The sequence below is a fragment of the Oryzias latipes genome, chromosome 1 (assembly GCF_053564925.1).
Source record: "Oryzias latipes strain Hd-rR chromosome 1, Olatipes_Hd-rR_3.1".
NCBI classification, from domain to species: Eukaryota; Metazoa; Chordata; class Actinopteri; order Beloniformes; family Adrianichthyidae; genus Oryzias; species Oryzias latipes.
In genome coordinates this window covers 9,773,164-9,800,646 of record NC_136237.1, presented here as the reverse complement: position 1 = coordinate 9,800,646, position 27,483 = coordinate 9,773,164, and the positions used below count along the sequence as shown (strand labels likewise).

The window sequence follows — 27,483 nt, the reverse complement described above, 5'->3', positions numbered from 1 at the left end:
ATATGTAGTGTGACTAGAACTCTGGGGACGGCTCCCGCCGGTGACCAGAGGGGGAGACAGAGCTGTGACCTCTGACACCAACATGGCAATGTGCCTATTTCAGCTAAAACTGAGTTGTGTACGTGAGTCATTGAGTTGTGTAACAACTACTGTGAGCCTAATGAATGAAAATTGACTGCAAGATGGTTCTTGAGCAAGATTTTCTTTTGTTTTTGAAAGAGTTTTAGTGAGCTGCCATCCAGTGGTCGGGGGTTTAAGAGGAACAAAGACGTGGGATGCACGCACACAAACATTATAAAAGGATATCTGTGTTGCCAAATAAAAATATTGTGATAATTCACAGAATGTATTTTATTTCATACACTTCTACTTTTCATCACTTCAGTTTTCAGCAATGAATTGATCAAGATTTGATCAAACCATGTCTTCTTCGTATTGCTGTAACGATTAATCGATCAGTCGATGAATTCATTTCTACTCATACGATCCAACAAGACCGATCTGTCTGAGGCAAATTGGTAAAGGGCCTATGCCATTCAAAATCAACTTATTTAGCTTTTAAGTCTATTATAATGTTAATTCCTTACTGAAAAGCAGTGTTTTGATTCATTCACGTATTTCTGAGTATTCCTTTAAAAACCCACACTCTAAGCACCAGCCGCTCATGTTTCATTGAAATTGTTCTTTAGTGTGCCAAAAGTAATTTATTTTATCATATGTATGGATATTATTCTGAAATGCTTAAGAAAAGCATGATATAGGCCCTTTGATCAAACCGAATGGAATCAACCTATACCATTAAAAAATCATTTCAAAAAAAGATAAATCGATAATTGAAATAGGAAAATACCCTTTGGATTGAGGCATGGTATAGGTTTATTTTACTATGAGGTAAAAACAACCAAGTGCATCACAGCGGATGATCAAGCTACCAGCTGAAGGCCTAGGAGGCAGAGAAGATCCTACAGGATGCAGCAGACACAGAAGCCCTGTCTCCTTCATGGAATCAGCTCAGCGATCTCTCCTCAGCAGAATTCATTTCCCAAGCATGACAGCGCAGACTGTCACAGTCACATGACACAAAGCGTTTCAGCTGCGGCATCAGGAGCAGCATCGAGACAAGCTTGCATGTGTGACTGGTCCTGTCATGTGTGAGGAACTGAGGGATAGATGTTGAGTAAATGTATGTCAAACTCACGAGAGACTTATCGATGTGTTGTGAGAAACGGCTGACAAACCCATGGAGGGAATTCAAATATGACAGCAAAGTTGTCATATTTGGCAAAGTTCTCTTCTTGCCACAGACAGCATTTCCTGCTCCTGAAAAAAGTGCTGGAGCTGCTTAAAACACCTTCATTCTGCTTCTAGTTTCTTTAAGACGGAAGAGGGAAATAACGTCTTCAGGCTCGGTTCGAAATGTCTTCATGTTCATTTCGGGTCCCAGGAGTTTCTTGTCTGTAAGTCTGTGGCGTTGGCATCAGCCCAGTCTTTGACGTGGACTGTTTTTCATTCAGACTTCCCTTTCTTATTTTCATTGGTTTCACTCTTTTTCTCTTTCAATGGTTCATCTTTCAAATTGTTCACCTAAAAGTTTGTATGATGTAATGTTTCTGCCACTAAAATGTTAACATATGCTATCATGTAGTAATCAGTCCATTTGCAATTCCATCATCTGTAGATCCATGAATCAGCCGCTCTCCCTGGACAGACACTACTGGATTGTTTCAGTTTGGAACTTGGTATTGTTGTTCCTTAAAATAGATAAAAATAGACATTAGAACTCGAACTTAAAAAAGAGAGCAAGGAATGCATAAGTAGTGATGAAACTACTGAAACCACTTCAGCCTCAACGAGGCAAATGCAGCCAAAGGCTGCGGCGACGAGCACATCAGCTCCACCTCTCCTGCTGTTTCCGAGTGTGCGCCGCTCTACGGCAGCAGCAGCATCGTTTGGATTCACTCGTCTGGTCCAGATGACCTTGAGTTAATAAACCCAAGCAAGTGTGCCTCAAAAATTATCCGGCGTAATTTCTCTGCAGTTTCCTTGGGTTAAAAAGTGGTCCTGCATGCTGTTTGCAGACAGTTCATCACAATTTGATTACATCTTAGTGATGTTTGCTGAATTCTCCTTTTTAGTTTTTTTTTTATTGTCATTTAAGGTTTGAGCAAAGTTTGAGATTCTGTTGTGAGAGTTTAAATAAAGGCATTTAAAAATATCAAAAGAAAGTATGTGATAGCTGTCCTCTGGGGTCTGGTCTGAATGGATCTGCAGGACAAATCTGTCTCACTCCAACTGGAATTCAAATTTATCTATATAGCCAAATATTACAACAATAGTCACCTCAATGGGCTTCATACCAGTAATTGTGTAATAAGCATGAATCTTAAAGAACATAAAGTGATAGAACTCAATAACTGATAGCTAAACTGAAACTAAACAGACTAAACTAATCTGGGCGTCCCTGCCCTTAGACCCTCTTTCACGGTAAGGAAAAACTCCTAAAAAAAACGTATTCCGGAAAAAAGGAGAAACCTCAGGGATGTCCACATGAAGGAGGGATCCTCCCCCAGGATGGACAGGCGACGTCCCAGAACTCTTAGAGAAGAACTAGCTTATCAAACTACATTTTTAAATAGTCCAGCTGATGGAAATTCTTGCTCTGTTGTTCCTTTACATCCTGTGCACACGTCTACAGTCTGTACGAGGGGTGTGTATTGGCAAGAGTCTGGCGATACGATACAATACGTATCCAGATATTGTGCTGGAACACTTTTTCTTTCTCTTTTTAAATATGACTTTTTACATTGTAATAAAATGGTCAAATTCTGTTTATTCAATGATCACAATGTTAAGCACTGCAACTGTATCTCATATATAAGTTGCTTTTACCCAGGCAAATTCATAGTGCTTTTATTTTGGTAACTTAAAATATAGAAAGGGAACAATCAACATTGTCTGATTTCCTTAACAAAATTTATTTGAGTATAAGAAAAAAAAAGGAATGAATGTGCCTTAACCAATAAGGTTCTAAAGTATGATCAAGGAAATAAAGTGCTGTTTATTGTCAATATTGCTAACAGTAGCTTCTCCAGTACTTTTAAACGGAGCGTGAACCAGGAGCCTTAATTGGTACTTCAAAAATAAAGGGGGCAAAAAACACTAATTCTTTGCTGAAACAATAAAGTGTGATGATGATGATGATGATGATGATGATGATGATGATGATGATGCAGCATATCAGGATGAAGGAGACGCTTTAAATTAATGTGGCAAAGATCCTTTTTTTACATATCAGTCTGCATTGCACCGCTGCAGCCACGCTTTCTCACACACACATGGAAGTCAACTGTTAACGGTCATCGCCACGATGTTGCCCGTTTTTCATAGCATTGTACACATCACTCTGATTGATCTGGTCGCTATACTACAATCCATTGCTTGGAGGTTCTGCAGACATTTGGTCCGCTTTGCCAATAGTATTTTAACCGATGCTAAGTGCATTAGCCGCTGTGAAGCTGCACTGCTTCACTCGTTCTTGTCTGAGCCAACACAAAGCACCACAATCCGCGTTTTTATATGTTACTGGCAGCAACATGGCCCAGAGTTTCAGTTCAGTACCCATCCCAAGTAAAAACTAAGTAGTTCAGGTCTCATAACAACGAAAAAAGCTGCCTCTAGCTAATGTCTTCCTGTTGTCTTGTGTGGTGTAGAGCTGCTCAAAGCAGGGACCACAAAGGGTGTCACTGCCCGTGCCGTTTGCGAGTGTTTGCTTCACCATTGAAAAACGTGGTTTTCGCATTGGAAATTCGACATGCGTTGCTGTGCTTACTGGGATAGCTTAAACTTTGGGATAGCTTATGCTTTGATTTTGAATCGAAAAAAGGTAAAGTGGACTTTGTGGACATTTGTGAGCCAATGGCAACTTTCTCACGACTTTGGTTCAATTTCACAGCTTCGTGAAAGGTACAAGATAAATAAGGTCCCCAAAAACCTGCCGCTAAACATTGAGGAAACTTGACGAAATGCGCGGCATTCGTCGTTGCAGACCTGAGCCTTACATATGACATCTTGACGAACAATGTAAATAAGCGCGGTAAGGAGAGGTCACGGGTTCAAGCCCTTAATACGGCATGACAAACTGCAGCCTGAGGACGTGAACCATGTTATAACATTAAATGAACAATTTTCTTAAAAATATTCACACCTTCAGAATCCCTTTTACCATGTCATGTTACAAATTGGTGGTGTTTACAGCACAGATAGGGAAGATGTAGCATCAAAAAACACCAAAAATCCTTGATGTGTCTAGCTGTGATTACCAAGTTTTCCCATTGTTTTCTAGCCGCAAAACAAAGGCGATCAGCTAGACGTAAAATATTAACAACTTGTTCAATTTTAAGTCTATTGGGCTAGTTTGTGTATTTCTGTGTTCGGAATTGGAAACTCTATCATTTGTGACCACCAACATTTATCTCTAGACCTTAGAAATTTGTGCCGTGTGGTCCCTACTCAAAGAGGCTCTGTGTGCTCTGCTGCCAACTAGCGGTCGGAGGGTGAAGTGGGCAACAAGTCAGACACTGAAGGACGCTCAGAAATAACTAAATAAATATCGGCCTGGCAGCATTTTGCCGAAACGATTTGTCTTTTTTTTTTTTTAACTTGTCCTGTCCAACAGCTAGGCAGACAGATGAGAGCTGAAGGCCTCTTGTGTTGGACATATTTTACTTTAACAACAGGGGTTATTAATCTTCAGACAAACCAGAGGTATATCTGAATAAACCCCTTTTGTAATCGAGGCCAAACTTTATTCATTTTAATCATATTTGAAAATCTTTTGTGTTGGACCGGACGAAAAAGGAAAAAAGGGAAGAAGAGAGAGGGATGTTAGAGAGAGGGGTTGATAGGAGGGTGATCATAGGAGGGGGGGTTAAAACAAATCTCAAAGGGCGGGGCCTGTCCACACACACACTCAAATATTATAAACACACCTGTTAGCTCCAAAAATGTCCACATGTCAACATGTACACAATACAAATAGTGTTCACACATGCATACTTATGCCTTCAAACCAACTAGTGTGAAATATTTCATTCAATCAATCACGCAAAATATTAGTGCAAAGGTGAGCTAACACCTGTGCTCAATTGAGTGTTTATGTTCTTCTAAAATGGATGGTGGAATGTGAAAAGCAGGAGGGAGAATGCCCAGCCATCCCCACACCAAGACCCCCGCCGCAGCAGCCGCGGCAGCCGCGGCAGCCAGAACCCCCCAACGCCACACGGCAGCAGGCAGAGAACAACCGCCCCCCAGGGCAATCACATCCGCTACCCAGGCAAGGGCCAGCAGGACCGCCGCGGAGCCCCCAGAGCCAGAGAGCAAGGAGGCATGGGGGGGAAAGAGAGTGCTGCCCCAGCCCAACCAGGAGAGCAGCCCCCCCGAGAAGGCCCCACCCGAGAAGGGTGCCTACAGCCCCAGACGAGCACCTTATCACCACCCAGGAGTTCTGGACATCCCCCCGCCCCAACCCAAGGTACGAGCCAGGACCCCCCAAGGGAGACCCGTTCCGCGCTCCAGGCAGCCACCCACCCGGCCCACGGTTGGTCCAGAAAGGAGCAAGGCAGAGGCCAGACATCCCCGCCCAGGAGGGGGGCACCCCGGGGAAAAGGGGGGCCCACGAGGGGTGTTGTAAACATGGCCCGACCAGGTTCGGCCACAGTTGGAAATTTGGCGAGGCCCAGCACCTGGGGGCAAGGACCAGAACCCACTCCACAGGGAAACTAACACCCCCGGCTCGGGTGTGATGTGATCCCCTGCTTCTGGCCTTGCCAGAAAGCTCAGGGGTCCCTCTCCCTGCGTGTAGAGAGGGCCGCCGGGCCCAGGAAGCCAGAACCCAGGGGACACGGCCGCCATTGCCACGGGTCCTGTTCCCCTTACCAGGGATGGAGTAGGGACAGATGGTCCAAGGTCCCACCTTCCTTGCAAAATGCGTGTGTGTTTGTGAGGGTGTGTGTGTGCATCTATGTGTGTTTATGTTGGAATGTATATTTTGAGGGGTGAAGGGTGTTTGTACTAAGGGGGTGCAGTTAAAATTGGCAGGTAGGGCACTGAGGGGACATCTCCTGATTACTCACAGTGATGTCCTATCACCCTCCCCACCAAGGGGCCCTAAATGTCTGAGGTGCGGTTAAAATTGGCGGGTAGGGCGCTTAGAAGACATCTGCTGCTTGCTGGCAGTGATGTCAAAGCACCCCCCCCCCCACCACCAAGGGCCCTACATGTTTAAGGTGCAAATAAAACCGAGAGAGGGGGGTCCATTCCATATGGCAACCATGGGAGGGGGACCACTGCCAGGTAGCCCCCCCCCAACCCGAAAGGTGCATCACAGGCTAAACCCCCCACCCCCTCACCCTAATATGAGATTATATGAGGAAGGGGGTAAATTGGGGAAAGCTGTTAGACTGTCCCCTGGTGGTCAAACAGCTGTCCCCCAGCACCCCCCCCCCCCCCCCCCCAGCATTGGGCCCAGGTCCCCTCAGCCCAGGGGTCCCATCCCCCGAGGCGCCGACACTCCAGGCCCAGGACCACCCACCCCGCACAGAGAGAGAGGAGCCAGAAAGCGCCCCCCCCACCCCCCACCCCCGAAACGATTTTTCTAACGCCCCTTCTGTACATATTAACAGGTTTAACCTACAGTGAGCCGCAGACACACCTGTTCATATGTTTATTCAAACTCCTGGGTCTGTTTTCATCAACAGAAACTGCCTTCAGCATCACCTTTACACCTTAAAAGGGTTGTTTTATTTCTGGTTTGATGCCAAACAACAACAGCTCCATCTGTGATGCCAACTCATGCAAAACAGAAATTCCTCTTTAGATCATTTATTCAACAATCAATCATTGCATTTTAACCTTGTTTATCAGACGTATTGCTTAAAAAATCACCCTCTCCGCTTGTAATTTGATTCTCTTGTCCCCTCGTGCGTTAAGCTCACGCGCTTCTGACGCCCGCGCGCCGTCTGAACCCAGAAGCTCCGCCCACCTCCTCTCCGCCCAGCGCGCGCAGCTTGCCTCAAATGGGAAGAAGAGTTTTCCAAAGTCGCGCAGATGAGTTTAAGATCTTTGAGCAGCAGATCAGGACTGGATCGATTATTGATGACGTAAATGGCGGAAGAATTGATCTCAGAAAATGCTGGAAAAACCAGCGGGGTGAGTTGGGTTTTGATTTTCTATCAGAAACGTGTCTGGCATCAGGGCAGGTGGGAAGGGGTCAGAAACCTTTATCTGTCCTCACTCCAAAAAATAAAAAAAATAAAAAAACAAGTCAAGGGCTTTCTAAGCATGCTAAGAAGTTTGAGGAAAACGATGCAGAAACTAAGACTTGAACATCTGACTTGTGATCTGAGCAAATTGATGCTGACTGGCCAGCTTTGTCTCCTCTGAGCTATTTTCACCTCCCTGACTCCTTCAAGCCTCCATCATGTCATTAGGAGCTAAATCAAGTTACTCAGAGGAACTGTGCAGCTACTGTTCAGCTCCCTGTCCCGCTTCACTCAAACCGCTGAAGAACATCAGCGTTTCACCACAGAGCTGGAAGGTCTGAAGGTGCAAAACTGCAGAAAGTCCTTCAGCTGCACACCTTTCTCCATGACTTTGGAAATTAACGGATTGGATGCCAGGTCAAAGGGATCCAGGCTTTCTCTTGTGGCTTTTGAAAAGCCTGCACAGCTTTACATGTCAGGATGTGAGGAATTCCGGCGGGAGGGAAACTCAAAGAGGACTCATGTGATGTTTTACTGTGCGCCACAAGATAATCCAGATCCAACGCTAACCCTCCTTTCCAGGCATCTTGTCCTGAGGGTTTCTGGCATAGTTGTAAAGTTTTCCTCTCTTGTTGCTCTCCCCTCAGCATCTCACCAAGTCTCTGCTGGCGGTGGCTCTCCTGTCCTCGTTTGGCAGCTCCATGCTCTACGGCTACAACCTGGCAGTCGTCAACTCACCTGCACAGGTTTGTGGGCTAAAGCACCCTCCCCACCTGCTCCACTGGCTTTCACGTCTCCTTGCGATGGTGTTCTGTTGGGCCCTCTGTTCTCGCCGTCACGCGGTTTCGACTGGAGTCATGCGGGCCCCGGCGTCACTTCCAGCGTGTCATCGATGATCTGCGGTTTGAATCCATCACGAGCTTCGCTCTGCTGCTTTCACGCTGAACTTTCCTGTTTGGACATGCATGCAGGATCTGCTGATGTTCTCATGCCGCTATATAGCAGCTCCTCGTCAACCATTTCTTCACTTACAACTTTGTTAGAAGATATTTCAATTTGTTTCCAATTTTTTGCTACAGAATTCATACGTTTATACATTTATCCAGACAGAAAATGTAGCCCAATGACTTGAAGCCCGTTTAGGCACAGAAGGAGCAGGTTACCTAACATCTTAACCGCCAACTAAACCCAGTTTAACTTATTCCACAGTTCACACATAGTCTGTTCTAAAAGTATTTACTTAACCATTAAATTAGATGTAATATTTCAGACTGCTGTACTGGGGGGGGGAAACTCCTCCTTAAAAGTCCTCTCTATCTTCCTCGCCACCAGAGTCATCCTCACACCACCATTCTATGCTGTTTGATTCTCCAGCAGCAACACTGATCTCTTTAGATTACATCTGAACACCCTGTCATCAGCCTGTGTTCTCCTCCTTCCGTTCTCGTGTCCCCCTATACTCCTCTCTTTTCTGGAAAATTGTCTCCACTAACATTTCCGTTCGTGTAGCAAAACTCACCGCCATCTCTCCTTCTACATTCCTGAGCATCAAACGTCTCCATCACTTTGTCATCATCTGTTTCCTTCACCCTCGTGTCAGTCAAAGTCTGCTCCAATCAGCACTTTCTCCCCTCTAGGCCCTGGATCTCCTCATACATCTCCCCCCAGATTTTCTCCTTTTCCTCTAGCTCACATCCTACCTGGGGGGTAGGGGGGAGGTCATTACACTTTACAACAATCACCATCACACCTTCAACTTCCAGCTTCCGACTCATCACCCTTTCTGACCTTCTCTTCATCTCCAGAACATTCTTATCAAACTCCTCCTTCAGGATCTCTCCTCCTATGATCCTCGTTCCATCAGCAAACAGCTTGAAGCTGCTTCCAATCTATAAGCTTTGCTGTCCTTCATCCTTCTTTCTTCTTCTAATTCTCCTCCATCTGGTCTCTTGAACACACAGGAGATCCACCTTTCTTCTTTCCATCATGTCCACCAACGCTCTAGGTTTCAGGTCACAGTTCTTACATTCAAAGTTCGTACTCCAAGTCCTTCAATCCTGCCTTTCCTTCTCTCTGTGGAAGAACATTCCTTCCTCCTCTCTTTCTTATACCAACAGTAGTTAACTTTCCAGTGTTGCCACAAGCTTACAACTATTTCGAACGTAATTTAGCAAACTAGAATAAAGAGTTCGTACACAGTTTTTAGTTAATGTTGGAGCCGTGTATGATTGATTTTACGAAAGAGCCTGCAGGCCCACTTTGGACATGCCTGCTGTAAATCAACATCACCAGTGGGTGTTGTTGTTAACCTGGACCAGTGGGTGTTGTCACCAGTGGGTGTTGTTGTTAACCTGGACCACGTTAATGAATCACCTGACTAATTTATGTTTGGTTTTGAATTGAATTCCCTTGGTGACAGAGCTCTCTGCATTTCCCCTGACTTTTGGCAGGCACACATTGAATTGTGCTCCTGGTGGTTGTCCGATCATGTCAATTCTTTTTATAATGTTATTTTATTCACTTGAAAAGCCCCACCCAATCCCCTGGTTCAGTTTTGGTGTTTTTTCCCCCACTCCCAGTCTCTGACTTCCATAGTTATCATTAAAACATTAAAATACTATTCAGGTTTAAAGAAAATATTAAAAGGGCCCATTCCTGCTCAAATTACAGAAATCTACTAAACACACCAACATTTTTTTAAAAACATTGCTTTTCCCAAATTTTACATTTTCAAAATAAAAGTATAGCTGGTTGTTGTAAAAGCTAATGTTAGAATCAGTTGGCTACTCTCTGTCTAGTCATTAAGTTTTCATAACTTTGTTTGTAGTGATAATATTGATCACTTTTTTAGTTGCAGTTGCAAACGACGCAGAAAACCATGCAAACAAAAAGAGCTTCCCTGTGGTGCCTGAAACCTTAATGCTGTTTTCTAGATCTTAATTTGTATTTTAGTCACAAAAGAAAAGAAGAATTGTTTATGTTGAACATCTTCATCCAGAGTCTTCATCAGTGTTTATAGTTTGAATCTACAGCTGCACTGTGTAAATGTTGCTCCTTCTTTCTTTCAGTAATGGCAGTTTCCTCTGATAATCCTCATCAATGACTTTGATCGGCTTTTACATCATTTCCTATGGCAGTTGTTCACGACCTGTCCTGTCGTGTGTACTGTGATCCTTTTGTGTAGCAGCATGTATAACCCATGACTATTAACACTGTTCCAGGGAAAGCACTGTTGAAGGAGAGACAGCGAAAAAGATGCTGAGCAGAAAACCCCCAAAAACATATAAAGAAATGACATTACACAAAGTTACACAAAGTAACTAAAAGAACTCTAGGGACTGAATCCTGAAAATCACTCAAAGTGTAAAGCTACGGACACACTGGGTATGTGACGCACGTTCCAGAACATACTAAACGTGCGTTCAAGAAGATGCTAAACATGCCTTCTTGGTTTGGCCCGTGGTGTTCACACTCGACAAGCAGGGAGGGGCTTCTTCCTCCTTTTTCATTTCCACTGTTTACTACAGTTGATAGAAGCTTGGTGTGAAATGTCACAGCGGTGCAAATCAATCTAACTCCAGGTTGTTTTCCTTCACAGCTATATTCCGACACATGACAGGGTTGGCGTCATAGAATTCCAGCCGCGCACAAACCGCTACTGTTCATTTTTCCTCCACGATCAATCAGGAGGCCCGAGTGTGAAAATAAAATACCAAAAGGTTTTTAAGAAAAGTTCAGAATAAAATAAGGGCATTTGATTATATTGCAAAATACACAAAAGCATAAAAGGAAATACAAAAAACATTCTTCTTCAGACATTTCTGTGATTTTGGTATGTTCACATCAGCTGGTTCACTGCAGTCATGATCACATGACAGACTGACTGCAGGAAGTCTTTCCAGGTTACACAAATTACTTCAACCAAAAAAAGGTAGAATGCATTAGAATGTCGCTATCTGATTGGCTAGCTAGTCAGAGGCTGCACACTGATTGGCTGCTGACAGGAAAAAGACGCTGATTGGTTGATCATTTCGGAGGAAAGTTTGTGTTAAAAGTTTTTGACTGTGTGTGCACTGGTACAAAAATGTTCTTGTTCACGTTAAAGTGCTGCTCTAAAGACCGGAAAAGATTTCTCAACATAGATATCATCTGAACAAAATAGGAGGGCAAATTGGTTATACATAAAGTAGGAAATTGTTCTGTTCTTGCAGTGTTTTTAGAGTTGCACAAATGTGGTTAATGTGAAACCCATTTATATTTTTGTGCATCATTTTACAACAGCAAAATACCTTTGACATGAATGTTACTCCATAGATTCAGAGCCCGGGGATTCCTTTCATTTAGACTTTGATGTGAAAACAGACGTCAGTAACTGTGAAAGTTGGGAGGTTGGTCTGCTGCCTGCTGGATTAAACACATGCCGTTCTTTTCAGTACATCAAAGCGTTCTACAACGAAACATTACTCGAGCGCCATGACCGGACTCCAGACGATCATCTTCTCACAGTGCTGTACTCCATCACCGTGTCCATCTTTGCCATCGGCGGGATGACCGGAGCGCTGCTGGTGGGCAGACTCGTCACCAAATACGGGAGGTCAGTGGGAGTGAAGGAGCCTCTGGTTGCTAATTTCCTGGACTGAGGGAACTAACAGAGGCTCTGTTGAACCAGGAAAGGGACGCTGGTGAGATCCACCATGCTGGTGTTTGTTGGAGGTGCTCTGATGGGCTTCAGCAGGTGGTTCAGGAATCCTGCCATGGTCATCACTGGTCGCTTCATCACAGGAGTTCACTCAGGTACGTCTGCTCTCTTCCTTAGGGTCATGACACCACCAGTCCAGCTCAGATCTTTCAAATGTTTCTGAAACTTTCCTGGACTCAGCATGTGCCAACTTGAGTTCACTCAACTGATTTTCTTAATCCGAGGCCACAAAAGCAAAAAAGCCACTTCAGCATCAAAAGCACCCCGATGTTTCCATCACAAGTGAGTGATGATTGGAGACCATTGTGGTTCTTCTCCCATACACTTTGACCCACTCCGACCATCATTTGATCTATTGATCAAGCATTGCAAAATGGGTCTTTTACTTATGATTTAGCCATTTTTAGCCAAAATCTAAAAACGTATGTCATTTTCTAGACATAGTTTCTGCAGAGCACCAGTGGTTACACCCCCTCACACCCCCAACCTAAAATTGCTGATGCAACAAAAATGGCGAGCAATATTGGAGCTATCCAGCTAAGTTGAGGAAAACAAAAGACATGGATCTAGTCATCAAGTGGATGCATCAGGATGGAGAAGAGCAGGGAGCTTGTGGCCCACCCAGCATAATAAAACCTCTCAGTGGCCTTATGGTAGAGTGTCTACCCTTTGATTTGAAGGTCGTGAGTTCAGATCCAAGCCAAGTCATACCAAAGACTCAATGCTTGGCACTCATCATTTAGGGGTTGGATTAGGGGGGTCAAACCACCAGATGGTTCCCGAGCGTGGCTGTCTGCAGCTCACTGCTCCCCCAGGGGATGGGTCAAATGCAGAGAACAAATTTCACACAGCTAGGTGTGTGTGACAGCTAATGGAACTTTGATCTTCTGTCACAAATAAGCTCTTTTTCAAACTGCATTTTTTTCATCTGCTCCTCATTCACATCCATTTGAATAAAGAAATACTCAGAAATGCAATTGTGAGCTGAACTTTTTTTATGTCCTTCATCATCTATAAGAACAAGTTATAAACACCAAAACCACAATTTTCTTTGGAGTGGGCCTTTTTTTTTCTTTTAAGGCCCAAATTGATTGTGCAGTAACTGGAATTCTATTGTATAGACAAGTCTTTCTTTTCCTATTAGCAGTTTTTTTTGGATACATTAAAAATATTTTTTCTGTATTTCAAAAAATTTGGCCTGTTTTTACAGTGAAGGTAATGTAATCAGTGTGTGCATCCGCCAGGCCTTTACTGCAGGGTCATTAGACAGAAGCAGCTCCCCCCTGAAACATTCAACATGAGCTGCTGAGAATTCTGGAGGACTTGATCTTAAAATACAGCTGAAGCAGGAAAGTTTACCAAAGTGTACCAGACCTCACCTATTAGTCAGTTAGCCCTCAGACTGTCAGGAAACACGAGAACACGTGAACGTAAGCAGGATGAACATGAGCAAAGAAAAGAACAAGGGACACAGAATCATGGAGAAAGAAAGGCCACATGAAACAGAAGAACCGCAAATGTCCTAAAACAGCTGGTGTTCACAACTTCATCCAGGTGTGCTCATGGGCAGAGGCAGGAAACCAAACCTAACAGAAAGAATGAACGTTAAACAAGAGCAAGAAAACTGAGCAAAGATGCTGTCAGTCCTCACATGGATCTCCTCATCTTCTGTGCCGCTTGCACCTTTCACCACTTTCAACCTCACACAACACATGTTGATCAAACCAAAGTCACCTGTGGCCTGTTTGTCCTCAGGGATCTGTCTCAGTGTGGTGCCCATGTATCTGGGTGAAATCGCCCCCAAAAACCTACGGGGATTCCTGGGGCTGGTTCCTAGCATCCACATCTGCCTCGGAGTCTTCATCGCTCAGGTGTTGGGACTCTCCGAACTGCTGGGAAAGGTACCAACTTTACATTAGCACATGAATGGATGGGTGGAACTTCACTTTGTCCAAAACAGAGGACGTACAGTATAAAGTCCGAGCGACTTCTGTTTCTAACGCAGGAGGAGCACTGGCCTTTGCTCCTGGCCCTTGTAGTGTTTCCTACTGCGGTCCAGCTGATGCTGTTGCCATGGTTTCCAGAGAGTCCACGGTACCTACTGATCGAGAAGGGAAACATTCATGCAACCATTGCAGGTCTGAAGCTGCATCCTCACATTTGAGCCCCTGAAACGTCAGGATTTCGGTCATTCCTGCTTTCTTTCTGGTCTTCAGCGCTGAAGTGGTTTCGCAGCAAAGGAGACATCCAGGCAGAGATTGAGGAGATGCAGGAGGAGCAGCGCTCGCTGTCCTCCATCCAGACGCTGTCAGTGGGCCGCTTGCTCATGGACAGCTGTGTGCGCTGGCAGGTGATCACCATCGTGGTGGTCAACATCGGCATGCAGCTGTCTGGCATTGATGCGGTGAGTGGGAAAGCCATTGTGTTGTTTTAAAGAATGTGACACAACTGTGTTGGTAATGTGAGCGTGAGAGCGACTGTGGCGAAGCTCCCAGCTGTGCTTTTTCCATCCTGACCAAACATTACAGCCTCACCTGCAGCACAGAGGCCACGCCTCATTGTTCTCTGGTCATATCCCCACCTAACAAGGTCATCTCAGCTCTCATTGTTTTGTATGGATGGACGCTTCAGGCAACTTCTCTCATATGTTGCTATCATTTCTCAGTAGGGGGGCATCCTGCAGAGTGTCTGCACACACACCCACACCCTTACTGCCGCACACAGGAACACTTAGGGGTTCACACATGAACTCAGGCACACAGAACTCAGAGAATGTATTTGTCTTTTGCTGAGTTTGTTTTTGTTGTTGTTGTTTTTTTTGGGAAAACCTTGGGGGGTCGGGGACCCTAATGATGTGGCCATCACTTTGTAGAACAATACCAAAAAAAAACCTTCCTAAAATCAAAATAATGGCTTCTTTAAATTCCTGACAGCAACAATGTTGGTCATCTGAAAGATTTCAGCCCAGACTTTAACACAAACCATCATTATCAGTCAGAGGTGGACCTAGTTCTGTGTTTGGAGGACCTGTTCCTCCTTTTTGGACCTGCTGCTATGTTTGGTGAACTTGTCGTGTTGGTCTGTTTAGTCTCCCTACCGGTCTGTTAGCTGGACTCGCTGTTCTATCAGGATGACCTGCTGCTCTGTTTGGTGGACCTGAGGCTTTGCGGGATGGGCCTGCAGCTCTATTTGGACATGTTGCACAGAAGTTGAGCTCATGAACTGCTGGAAGACATTCTCCTTTTGGGTTTTTGGAATACTTTATGATTCCAGTGAAGTAGATTATCCAGGTTCTGACTGAAAAACAGCTCTAAAGCACTAATTGTCCATCACCCCCATGTTTGATGTCTGCCATTTTGGAAGAAAATGGAAAAATATACATATAATCCAGGCAGAAGAAAATCATATGTTTGGATATTTATTAACTATTTCATATAATCTTCATAGTTTTATTCAAAATAATTTTTCTTATCTAATGAAAACAATTTAGGATCTGAAAACTTAGGAGTTAAAACAATAATAATAATAAGGATAATAATAATAATAATAATAATAATAATAATAATAAAAAAAAAAAAATACGTCCAAGGTAAAAACAATCAGGAAGGAGGCAAATACTTTTAAAACAGATTTAATAATCACCACACAGAATAACTACAATGAGAGAACTTTCTGAGGAGGGACTTTGATTGAGTGGGCGGCCGTTGTGCAGTGGTAGGGCGGTCGACTCATGATCGTAAGATTGCAGGTTCGATTCCCGCCTTGCACGCCCATGTGCCGAAGTGTCCTTGGGCAAGACACTGAACCCCACCTTGCCTCTGGTGGGAGGTTGGCGCCAGTGTTTGGCAGCGGAGCCGCCATCAGTGTGTGAATGTGTGTGTGCATGGGTGAATGGGACTGTGGCTGTAAAGCGCTTTGGGCCTTCGTAAGAAGGTAGAAAGCGCTATATAAGTATACGCCATTTACCATGAACTTTGACAAGGATTCGGTCAGAATAGTGGGGGAGACGAGGAGCAAGTGAGATGACACACAAACAGGAAGTGAAGCTGAAGAACTCCATGACTCTTTCAGAATAGAGCAGCACCTTAAAAAGTTCACTCAAATCCACAGGATATGACCAAAGTCATATCAAACAGGATCGAACACCAACATTAGTAGGAATGACCCAGTATTGCAGGTTAAGAACTTAACATGTCTTAGGAAAAGTTAACTTGTTTTTTACTAAGTCCTAAAAAAGGTTTTTGGGTTGGAATTGTGGTTAATTTAACTTCTGTTAATGAACTTCCTGTAACCTGCAGTGTGGGCAGAGTAAATGTGTCGTCGTTTCTAACATACAGGGCAGCTCAACAGGTTTCAGATGCTCTCTCTGCTGCATTAGCCTGAAAGCACATAATCTGGAAAAGCATTGCTGGCATTTTTTTTTATCTACTTTACTCTGAAGCTCTAAACTTAACATAAATTACCAGGATGATCCCGACAGGTTAAAACCAAGCGACCTTCGTGGCTCTGGAGTCTCTGGCTTTAGGCTCCACGTTTGGCTGACTCGTTTATCTTCCTCTGAAGCATACCCCTGTGGTTTCCAAGCCGCTCTTGTGCACAAGAGCCTGAGAAATCCTCCACACATTTGAGAGTTCAGCTCCAAAAAGTCTTAGAAATGCTCTTCAGGTTGACTGTCCCATATTCCAACAAAAGGCTTGTTTTTCTTCTGAAGTTGCTAAGGAAACTGGTGCGTCCTGAAGGTCAGAGAGGAGCTCGACCTCTGCTGTAATGCGGCGTGTTTCTCTCTGCAGTGGTGATGAGTTCACGGTTAGCGGATCAGGAGAGCAGGAGTGGGACCCGGCCCAGGCCTCAGATCATGATACATGAATCAGGCTTAAGCTAAATCCATGTGTGTCCAAAATGCACGACCATTAAAGGCGCGCTGAAGGTTAAACCATGTTAAACCTTCACCAATCAGGGACTCAGATTTGGTAGTGACAAATGGATGGCATCTCTTATCATTTCTTTTCATTCATGGAGGTGCCAACCGTTGGAAAGTTGATCACAGAGGGGAAATTAATAATTGTGGTTTGCGCCTTGCACAAATTATATATTTCACATTTCGGAAGTGAGCCATGAAAGGAAAAGCCTGGAGCAGGATTTTGCACTGCTTCAACATTTCGCAACAAGCCTCTTCAAACTGTAGGTGGCAGATATGCACTCTAAAAAAGACAAAGAAGAAGGAGCCCCTCCCAGCTTGTCCAGTATGAACACTATGGGTGAAATGCTCCTTTATTGAGTTCCTGAATGCGCGTCACATGTCCAGTATGTCTGTAGCTCATGGTGAAAGTTTGCGTCAGAGAAACACGCCTGGACCAAACCAGGAGCACTCGGCCTGATGAAGAACATGAAGCACACAAAAACACTCGCTTCCTTCATGGTCTACGTCTCTGTGATTCCAGATCTGGTTCTACACAAATGACATTTTCAGGAACGCTGGGATCCCAGAACCTCACATTCAGTACACAACGGTGGGGACCGGCGCCATTGAGGTCATCGCAGGGATGCTGGGGGTGAGTGAACACCAGACACTCCTCACCCACTCCCAGTGATTCCACTCACACAGCTCACTTGTATTCCTCAGTGCTTCACCATTGAGCGCGTGGGCAGGAGGCCTCTGATCATCGGCGGCTTCCTCTTCATGGGGATCTGTTGTGCAGGGATCACCGTGTCCGTCCTCCACCAGGTAAACGCCCTCTCAAGTCACGCAGAGCATTTCTCTGGCTTTAAGCTTTTCTGCAGCACTTTGAGAAGTGTCTGACGCTCTGATGCTCCTGATGTGGTCTTGTTGGAGTGAATAACCTTAAAACCTGTTGGCAGGCGCAGATTCCCTTCATGAGCTACATCAGTGTGGGCTGCGTTATTGGGATCATTGCTGGCTTCTGCATAGGTCCAGGTAAGGCTTCACTGATGGCTCCATCTCTGAGCAGTGAGTGTCCCGTATTTGAGATCACACTGCTCCCTGCTGGACGCTCCTCCAACTGCAGGCACTGCAGAGCCGTCCTCCAGTCAGGAGATCTTACTCTTTTGTCGGAAATCTGCGTCCAGGCCCATTGCAGGAGATGAGAGAGGAGAAGTAGGATGTGATGGTTTATGACACAAGCCTGCAAGAATGATAAATTCAGTTGCATCTGGTTTTTGTCAATATGGCAGCAATAAAATCTTTACCGGAGTGTGTGGACGAGGATTTCTGCTCCCCTGGTAATGGCTCATTGTTCATTAGTCTGCTGTGATGAATACGGTTTCCTTCAGATGAAACTTGCTTTCACGCTGACGCCCATGTTGACAAATTATGACCCACTTATTGGTCGGACAATATTAGTCCTTCCTGTCTGCAGTTAGCGAGCACAGATAATGAACTCATCATTCTGGGAGCGGATCACTGCAGCTTTTGCTAATGCATATTTCTCCTTCACATCATTCACTTCTAACAATGAGGAATGAGAGCAGAACCTGCTGGTCAAAGCGCTGTGGGGAGGGCTGGCTGCAGGTCCGCTTCTCCTTCAGACCAAACTCCTCCTCTCATCGGTTTGTGATTAATACCAAAGTCGTAATGAAATACATGAAAACAGAGGAGCAGCTTTATAGCTCCTCTGCTTGTTTCCTCCTCTATTCATTGTGAATGAGGGCCAATGAGAAGGCTAAGCTAGCTGATGAATGAAGCTGCCGCTGTTTATCTCACCACAGCAGCAGGTAATTAAATGTGATTTACACTCTGACCAGATGGCTAGCTGAATCAAACCCATAACTTTAATTATCTTAATGTGGATTAGCAGAGAAGAGGAATGATAGTATAAAACAAGCTAATCATGGTTTTGTTTCTGCAGCCGGCGTGCCTTTCCTGATCACTGCAGAGCTCTTCAAGCAATCTCACCGGCCGTCTGCCTACACTGTCGCCGGATGCCTCAACTGGCTGTCCAACTTCACCATCGGTTTCGTGTTTCCCTTCCTGCAGGTCAGAGCAAAGTCACGTCTGCAAAGCAGAGTTCGGACACGAGCGAGGCCTGGAGAGTCTGTGATTCACGTTATCAGCCGTTTGTTCTTCACAACAAAGCAGAGACGGAGGTCAATTTAATGTCCACCCAGGAAACAATTTGGGAAAATTCACAAGCTCTAGTCACATGCACCTGTACATGGTTGACCTGTTTTTGGAGAACATGGAGGCTCATAGACAGGAAGGGCCACAGGTGTGTCTTGCAGTTCCCTTGAGGCTCATACGGCCACCTTAAGGATCGTCATGAAAATGCAGCGCATGATTGGCATGCGTGCGGTAAGTGAGAATTGTGTAAAGGTGTATGCAGACTGGAGAAATCCTTTGTTCCGGATCGAGTCCTGAACCCTGCTTTTGGTCTGTATTCAGACTGGCACCTAGAGCAGTGTTTTTCAACCTTTTTTGAGCCACGGCACACTTTAACCCTGACAAAAATCCAAAAAAAAAAAAAAGCATAAATTCATGGTCTGTATTGATCGACAGCCCCCCCCCCCCCCCCCCCCGCAATCTCACGTGGATTTTTGTGATAAGTGTGGCAGAAAAAGCAGGAAGTTGCGGCTAAAGAAAAAATACCAGCTAAAGACGAGCTTTAGCTGGTATTTTTGTTAGAACTGAGCGACTTTATCAGCAGAATTGAGAACAAGGAAGTGAAGACTTTAACCACTTCTGATTGGTCAAACTGATGACATGTGATTAAGCCTTTAAGAATGATTGGCGGAGACAGTTAAAGGGGCGGGACTTTTCCTTACACAGTTATAGCTGCAGCTAAATCCCGGTACTGTGATTCTTATCAAAATGTCTTTAATAGAATTAAATAAACACAAAGAAAAAGTAATTTCCCACGGCGCACTTGACCATCTCCCACGGCACACACACTGGTTGAAAAACACTGATCTAGAGGACCATTCTGTTACAGACCAAAGCTTGTAAACAAAACCACATGACTAAAGATCTCCTCAGTCATTAGTGAGGAACTATGTGGGCGGGTCAAAACAACAAGAGAAAGATTTACGTGCTGCACTTTACAATCCTTGCTGAGAGAGTTAACTTATTAAAAATGTATATGTCAATTATCAGTTTTGAGTTCAGGAACAACACTTTTACTTGTTACTTTGCACGCTGCAAAGTTACTGGCAAAGAGTGCTTTGACTCAGGATGCAAGCAGTGATGGGCAGACGTCTGGTATGAGAAGACGGTACGCTGCTAAGTGTCTATGACAACATATAGTGTGAGAAACAATGTGCGTCAAGTTGGTTTAATGAGCCTGCATTCACCTGACCACATTTCGATGAGTTCTAGCATTGAGTTTTAGCATTGTTTTAAGAGAATTGTCGACACAGAAAATCATGTAAGAAGCGTTTTCCACGGTGTTAAACTAAACGCTCTAACAAATAAAACTGTTGGACCCTTTTTCTGTTTAATAACACAACAATCGTTGCTTTATATTTGTCTGCAGCTCGATGGGTGCTATATTCCTAATCCGTTCAGTTGTTCTGCTCCGGGAACGGATTGTATTCAGAATGAGGAATCTCCGAGCGAACCGAAGCTCAGTCCGATTGGAAACGAAGCGAGACCACATACAAAGATGGGTCAGAGAGCGGTTCCTGGTCCAGGTTCTGCTTGGGTGTATTCAGACTGCAAATTTGTTCAGGATTATCTGGGTAACTGAACTCTGGTTTACTTAAAGTGAACAAAAAATTTGTCCAGTCTGATGAAAACACCCTAAGTGACACGCACTTATGATGTACGGGTGATGCCGTTGTACGGTGTCCTTACGCTACACTCTAGTAGTTAGTAAGATCTGAGTATTGGCTCCTCACTGACTGCACGCAAGTGTTTGTAGGTGTGGGATGTGCACATGATATGTAAGTGCTCGTAGGACGCCCACAATAACTTTGCTCTGATTGTCCAATTTCCTTATTTCTAACATTCAGGCCTGCAAGGAGTGAGCCCTTTTATATGAGCGGGCTCCTTGGGTAGTGTGCATAATTTGTGGGGTTAAAAAATATCAAAAAATCTATGTCTCACCTAATCCCCCCCCATATTTTCCCTTGTGTTTTGTATAAGCGTACGCCACAACCTGTCCCCTACAGCCTTCGGGCCTGAATGTGCATAAACATTTTTGCTCTGCAGGCTAACTAAGCAGTCTACGACCTTGATGTTTGATTTGGGCCACCTGTCTGTCCCGCACAGGTTTGCCCATTTTCCCCCAGCACCCAGCCTGTAGCCACCCATAAGGGCAGCTGGGACTGAGGCTTTAGTGGGAGCAGTTTCGGGGCTGCTCCTTCCTGTTCCAACATGGCTGCACGCCTAAGCACAAATAAGGTTCATGAAGACGCAGACGATCCAATTTAATGAGGAAGAATCTGACACTGGTACTGACACAGAGTCCTGACCTGAGTTATGAGGGTAAAAGCTGAGAGTCAGACCTTCTGCCCAACATCAGTCTGCAGAATGCTTGCACGATCCTATAAACCATGGGAACCTGTGGAAAGACCTCCTGAAGCTGTTAAAGCTGGAAGGGGAGCTCACCATAATAAACCCCATAAATTATAAACAGGGCGTCGCTTAAGCTGACAAGAATATTCAAAATGACATAAAACTGCTGCTCTAGACAGGCTCATCTGAAGTTGGATTTATGTGGCGTCTGTTAAAAAAGGTGAATGGATGAAAATGGTGGAAATTTTCTTTTTAAAACCTCAATTTTTCACTGGGTTTCAGTTTTTATGTCTGTCAGCCATGTTTCTGCTCACTTCTGCATCTGTGTCGTTTCATTCTCTCTCCAGGAAGCCACGGGTCCTTATTGTTACCTGATCTTTTGCGCCATCTGCTTTGGAGTGGCCATTTACGCCATCTTCATCATTCCTGAGACCAAGAACAAAACCTTTCTGGAGATCAGCCAGATGTTTGCGTCCAGGAACAAGATCCCCAGTGAAGAGCTGGCCTCCAACGGTCATTTGAAAATGGCCCTGATGAACGGATATGGAACTCTTGGTATCCGCGAGGAAAAATGAGATGAGCTTTACAGATGAAGATGATGAAGAAGGGCACAAGGACAAACTTTGGCGATGAGAACTGCTGCTTCTTTTCCTAGATCTTCCTTAATGGTTAAGACTCAACTGTAAGAGGAGTTGATTCCTCCCTCACCGTTTACAGCTGACTCCTGTGACCCCCCCCTCCTGCTGTAGACCTCAGAATGAACATTTACTATGCAATGTGCTAAAAGCCCAGCAACGCTTCCATCCGATTCCAGGAGACACCATAACACGCACAGAGGTTACATGAAATGTAAAGAACATCTTTTATCACCGTTTGTCATTGTACGTTTAGAAAGCATCTTCTTGCGCTGGAATTGTTCTCAAACACTGAAGAAAATCCCTCTGCTTCTCCGCTTTGCTGTTTCTCTCCCACACTGACCAAACAGGGGCGCTGTTGCGCTGCTCCACCCTTATGGACTCTGAGGATGACGAAACAAACCCATCCTTGAACTGTGATAGTCATTTTTTTTATCATTTGAAGTTTTTAAACACACAGAAAAACAGAACTTTAACCAACAAAAACAGTGTTCTCCAAAGGCTGGATTTTAGGCTTCTGCAAACTGTGGAACAGTGGAGAACAGATCGCTCTTCAGGGTAGGAACCCTGCTGTGAAGCATGGCAGTGGCAGTGTCATAATCATCTTACTGGGCTTATGATCAAAAGCAGCGGGAGGTCACGTTAAAACACCAAAAGCTGAATTTTACCTGGACTTTCCCCCAGGAGTGAATGAACAGGTGTAGCCACAAACCAGAGTGAGAAAATCTGTGGGTTCAAAGAGGAGAGTGGAAAATTTTAAACAAAAACTTGAGCAACGTATTTTCCCTGAAATGAAAATACAAGAAATTTTGAATTTCAGAGGCTATTAAAAACATTTTCCTGTACTGTTCAGGTAAAAATCAAAAGCTCTTTGTCAAAACAACTGCTCCTTGATTAAAGAAAATTTACATAATTGTCTTCATTTGACTTTCTCAGTGGGTTGATTGTGAAATTTGTCATTCAAAAAATTAAAACAAAAAAATATAATTTGACAGTATTTTTTCCAGGAACTTTCACACATTCAACCCTGAATCCAGGTGACTCTTCAGTTCTTCCAGAGCTTTGAGTTCCCCAGATTCAAGCTCAAAAAACGGCTGCTGTTGGCTGCCATTTTGGATTTTCTCATGGCAAATTTCTGAAAGAGGTGATTCTAGGTTACATCCATGCCAAATTGGGTGCTTGTGCCAATATCGACCTAACGGCTCTGCTTTAACACTGGCTGCTTCACACTAACCTCTGACAGACTAATCAAGACTCAGACGATCAGAATTCTGCCGTTTTGCTCTTCAGCTTCCACAGCAGAATGAAGGAGAAGCTTCCAGAGATGCAATATGTTTACATGTGACAACTGAAGCATAAACAATGACTCATTTAAAAGAACAGCTGAAAGAAATCCTCCCCTCCCTTTTTCCTCAACTGAGGTGTTGCACTTTAACCGTGACGGGTCCAGCATGTCACTGGAGTGAAACGGATTCAAATAAACAAAAGGTTCAAACATGAGCCTAAATCCCCAGATTAGTTACCAAACATTCAGCGCAGCAATCACCTCTATCTTCCATTCATGTCACATTTCTGTGGAACTTGGGGCGTTCCTGCAGAAGTGACGGACCCCTGGGGGGGCCCCCTATGAAGTGCTCTCAGAGTCTAGGCCTCAGAGCCGGCATCCTGCTGGTTTTTAGCAAAATCCTCCTGCTGATTACTTGGATCAGGTGTGTTTAACCAATAAGAAGCCCAAATAGCAGGTTTATTTGGCAGTAAGGCCAAGGTCCACTAGCTTGATGCTAACGTATAATGGAATTTCCCATAGGAGGGCAAATGCTAATGCTTGTTCGATCTAAACATTCACTGCTGAACATACTCCCAGGCATGAATTTACCAAACTGTTTTAAGGAAACTTTTTTAGGTAAACATTTTTGGTGTAAAGCACCGTTTTTGTTCAAATCTTCTGGAATAAAGTGCAATGGTATAACGGGAGCGCCCCCTAGTGGCCAAACTATGACGTCCTCCAGGAGAGGCAGAACATAATGATCTGCACACTTTTGTAGGAGCTTCTCCATTTGAGAAATCATGTAAAACTGTATGGTGTTAACAACCTCATTCATTTATTATTTCAGTGATACATTTGACAGCATTTATGCTGTATCAAATTATTATGAATTTCTTCAAGACATTTACAGATTAATATCTTTCTATACAAGTATGTCCAAATGTGTAAACATTTGAAATCGAAAAAAGGAATCGAATCGATCCAGGCTCTGGTGAATTTAATCGATTCTGGAAATTATTGATGATACCCAGTCCTATTAATAACCCTAAAATATAACATTGGGTCAGGATAAACCATACATGGGGACATCAGTGTTGTCCTGTTTTAAGTTACAAACATTGCAGATACCAAAATAGGTGATAAGCCCCGAGTCGTGCCTCAATGTGAGAGGAGTTAAACGTGTTGCTCTCCGCCCACTGTATGTGATGTCATCTGCTCTCATAACCCTTGTGCCATCCTATGACCCCACCCTTACATGACAAAGGTGGATAAAGGTGGAGAGGATTTCATGTAATCCACGCCAGTGAAGATCACAAATCATTGAAGAAAAAAGGTTCGGCGCACTTTGTAGTGGGGTCTGGATGACCCAACTCAACGTTAAAGTGCCTAGGATAGCACAAGGGTTAAGGAGATCCTCTCAGTTCTCAGGTGTTGGTTGGTTGTGGAGCCGCTTCTAGATAGAATTATTTTCTTCCAGACTCTAAATTCTCTTTTTGCATTATCATTTAAAGTGAAGTATACTTCACTATACTTCACTATACACTATACACACTATACTTTAGCTCTGGATTTTGCTTCTTTTTCCGGTGTCACTCATTTCTGTACGTTTTTGTGTTGATGTTGTCTCTTATAGTCTTTTATTTGCACCTGCCGCTCTATTCCAGTTACACGCTGCTGCACGTGTAACAAGCTTTTGCTACCCCTCCCCAGCTCAGCACAAACACCTATTGACCAATTACAAGCAGCTTGAAGAGAAAAGGACGCAAGAAAGAGTGATAGATGTAAAAAAAACCAAAAGAAAACAGCTTCCTTGCAGGAAGAAGACGGTGTTGTCGTTTGCTTTAAAGAGCCAAGCGATCGGTCATCATGGCGCCAGGATGTATCCACAATCGGGCGTTTAATGTCTGTACGCGATAACTGCAATGAACTTCTGAGCAACGTTTCTACTTTTGAAACAACGCGATCGTCTCCGGGGTTTATTTATAACACGAAAGACATCCTGATCATTGATTTGCTGCGTCTGTGAACACGCTGAGGAAGAAGAAGGTGGTGTTTTCATCCACTCAGGAGAAGCAGGGAACACAGAGGCGGGAAAAAGAAGAGAATTGCATCGACTTGTTTAATGCAAAATATGAGATATATTTATACGAGATAAGAGCTGCTTTGTTGGAGACCGACACATCACAGTTTTGCTCAGTCTGGCTCTATTGTTCCTGTAGCCATAAATAAAAGAGGGCTGTTTCTTTTTTAACTCTGAAAGCAGGAGTGTACATATTCTAAAATCAAAATAATGAATCTTAATTTATCTTATCTTAATTTAATCATCTCAGGATAAATTATCGAATCCGTGGGAATGCAAGTGGGAAATTTTAAAATCCAAAAAAAATACTGTGATGGGAGTGGCCGCTCCGCCATGGAGGGGCAGGGAGAGACACATCATTAATTAATTAAGGTGATGAAGAAGAATCCCTTACAGTGGGCGGAGCGCAACGCGTTTAACCCCGCCTACGTTGAGGCAGGCCTCAGTCTGCAGACTGCAGCCAGGGGTTGTTGGAATCGTTTTTCTACTTGTTATTGAACATTACTGTTGGGGTTTGGTTTGGTGACGTCATATTGTGGGTGGAGTCACAGAGCCGTTCGGCCCCACCTGTTTTCCTCAGGTGCTTTAAATCCTCATCAGATCTTCTCACAGGGCCAGGGGGGGGCTGCATGCCTTTAGGCTGCCTGATCCATCTGTTAGGCCCCTGCACCCCTCCCTGACCGAGGCGCATCACACGTCCTCGTGTCCCAGGATCACTGCAGGAGCAGGAAGGAGACCGACCGCGTATCTGTGTTTGAGCTTCGTGCGATTGGGGGGGGGGGTCTGCCTCTGCGGCCACACCCCTTCACGGGGGACAGCGGTCTGTCTCGCGCAAAGTCTTTGTCACGGAGGCTGGCGTTAAGCTCTGTGGATAATGCGTCGCGCCTCCGGCTGGCAGAGGCCATAAATCAAACAAATAGCATCACAGCCTGACGGAGGAGCCCCCCCGCAGATGCAGCGCCCCCACACTACAAAGCCGCGCTCACTGCGTAATTAATTGCAACAAATTACCTACCCCTGTCGGCCCCCACCATGCCTCTCCCACGCGCTCTGTGTGCGTACGCGCACCCGGGCGTGCACGCTGACGCGCGCGCTCGGCCTGCACCCTCCATGAGTGCTTTAATGTGGCTTATTGCGGCGCGGTCCCCTTAGCCGTGGAAATATTCGCTTGACGGATGTGCTTTGTCGCCGGCGCGCCCCGGCGGAGGGCGGCTGTCAGGGAGGAGATGATAACATTAACAGGGAGGCGCGGCAATGACAAATGCCCGTTATCAGCGAACGAGGCCGGTGACAAATCGAACGGCAGCGCGCAGGCAGCCCCGGCGCGGCGTAATAAAAAAGAAGATGGATGGCACAGCCAGGCGGGGCCCGCGTTAATGCGATTTCCACTGCTCTTCCTGACTCCCAATTAAGGCTGGGGGGTGAGGGGGGCGTCAGAGAGGAAGCAGAGACTGTGCCGGTGTGCGCGAGCACTAAGGGGTGGAGGGGAGGGGGGAGCAGAGAGCAGGAAGAAAGAGAGAGGTGGAAATGGAGTAGAACTGAGAGGGCAAAGAGGATGTGAGGAGCGACATCTTCTCTATCAAAGCCCCCACCCCACCCCGCAAACACGCACCTCCCGGATGGAGGTGCGTGTGCGAGGGCAGCTCTTCTTTGAGTGAATTTTTGCTGCACGCGCTCTGGAACGGCTGCCACTCATCGTCTTAGAGACCTAAGCCTCAGATCTTCTCTGTCCTGAAAGGATCAGAGGCGGATATTGAGGAAGTGCCCGCGCATAAAAGGGACGCCCGAACACCCGAGGGCCGCAGTTTTGTCACTCTGACAGTGTTTTATAGAAGACTGAAGCAACTCAGAGGCCTGCAGTGCCATATATCTCCCACTATTACACCAGGCCACAAAGAGAGAGTTGAAATGACAGTGAAATATAGCCATGGCTCCAAGGGAGAGATAGAACAGGGTCTAAAGAGGGACAGCTGAGTCTCCCCAGGAGCCTGCAGGGGCCGGCTCCAAATCCAAGACAGATGCTCAGCAGTCCCAGCCCAGCCAGCCCAGCGCTGCACAGAAGCTCACAGATATG

The 27,483-nt window shown here is 45.0% G+C and overlaps 1 protein-coding gene and 2 long non-coding RNA genes across 7 annotated transcripts; 1 reads left to right on the top strand and 2 right to left on the bottom strand.

Annotated features, from left to right (window-relative positions):
- Nucleotides 1–7,161: 7,161 nt before the first annotated feature.
- On the top strand, nt 7,162–22,002 carry slc2a15b (solute carrier family 2 member 15b). The gene is made up of 12 exons (NM_001278846.1): nt 7,162–7,206; nt 7,907–8,005; nt 11,693–11,853; nt 11,929–12,053; nt 13,714–13,859; nt 13,964–14,096; nt 14,175–14,362; nt 17,400–17,510; nt 17,582–17,683; nt 17,818–17,893; nt 18,825–18,952; nt 21,775–22,002. The coding sequence occupies exons 1-12, from the start codon at nt 7,162–7,164 to the stop codon at nt 22,000–22,002; spliced, it is 1,542 nt and encodes a 513-aa protein (NP_001265775.1).
- On the bottom strand, nt 15,574–18,828 carry LOC144984164 (uncharacterized). Its single transcript, XR_013647855.1, has 2 exons — nt 18,166–18,828; nt 15,574–18,101 (listed from the first exon to the last, which is right to left on the bottom strand). It is a non-coding gene; the product is annotated as an uncharacterized LOC144984164 (long non-coding RNA).
- Nucleotides 22,003–22,270: 268 nt separating the features above from the next.
- Nucleotides 22,271–27,010, bottom strand: LOC110015515 (uncharacterized). Of its 5 annotated transcripts, none has more exons than XR_013647841.1 (3): nt 26,425–26,995; nt 22,731–22,788; nt 22,271–22,445 (listed from the first exon to the last, which is right to left on the bottom strand). It is a non-coding gene; the product is annotated as an uncharacterized LOC110015515 (long non-coding RNA). The 5 variants fall into 5 exon arrangements; XR_002290734.3 differs by lacking the exon at nt 26,425–26,995 and adding an exon at nt 23,609–25,968; XR_013647831.1 differs by having other exon boundaries at nt 22,271–22,788; nt 26,425–27,010.
- Nucleotides 27,011–27,483: the final 473 nt, after the last annotated feature.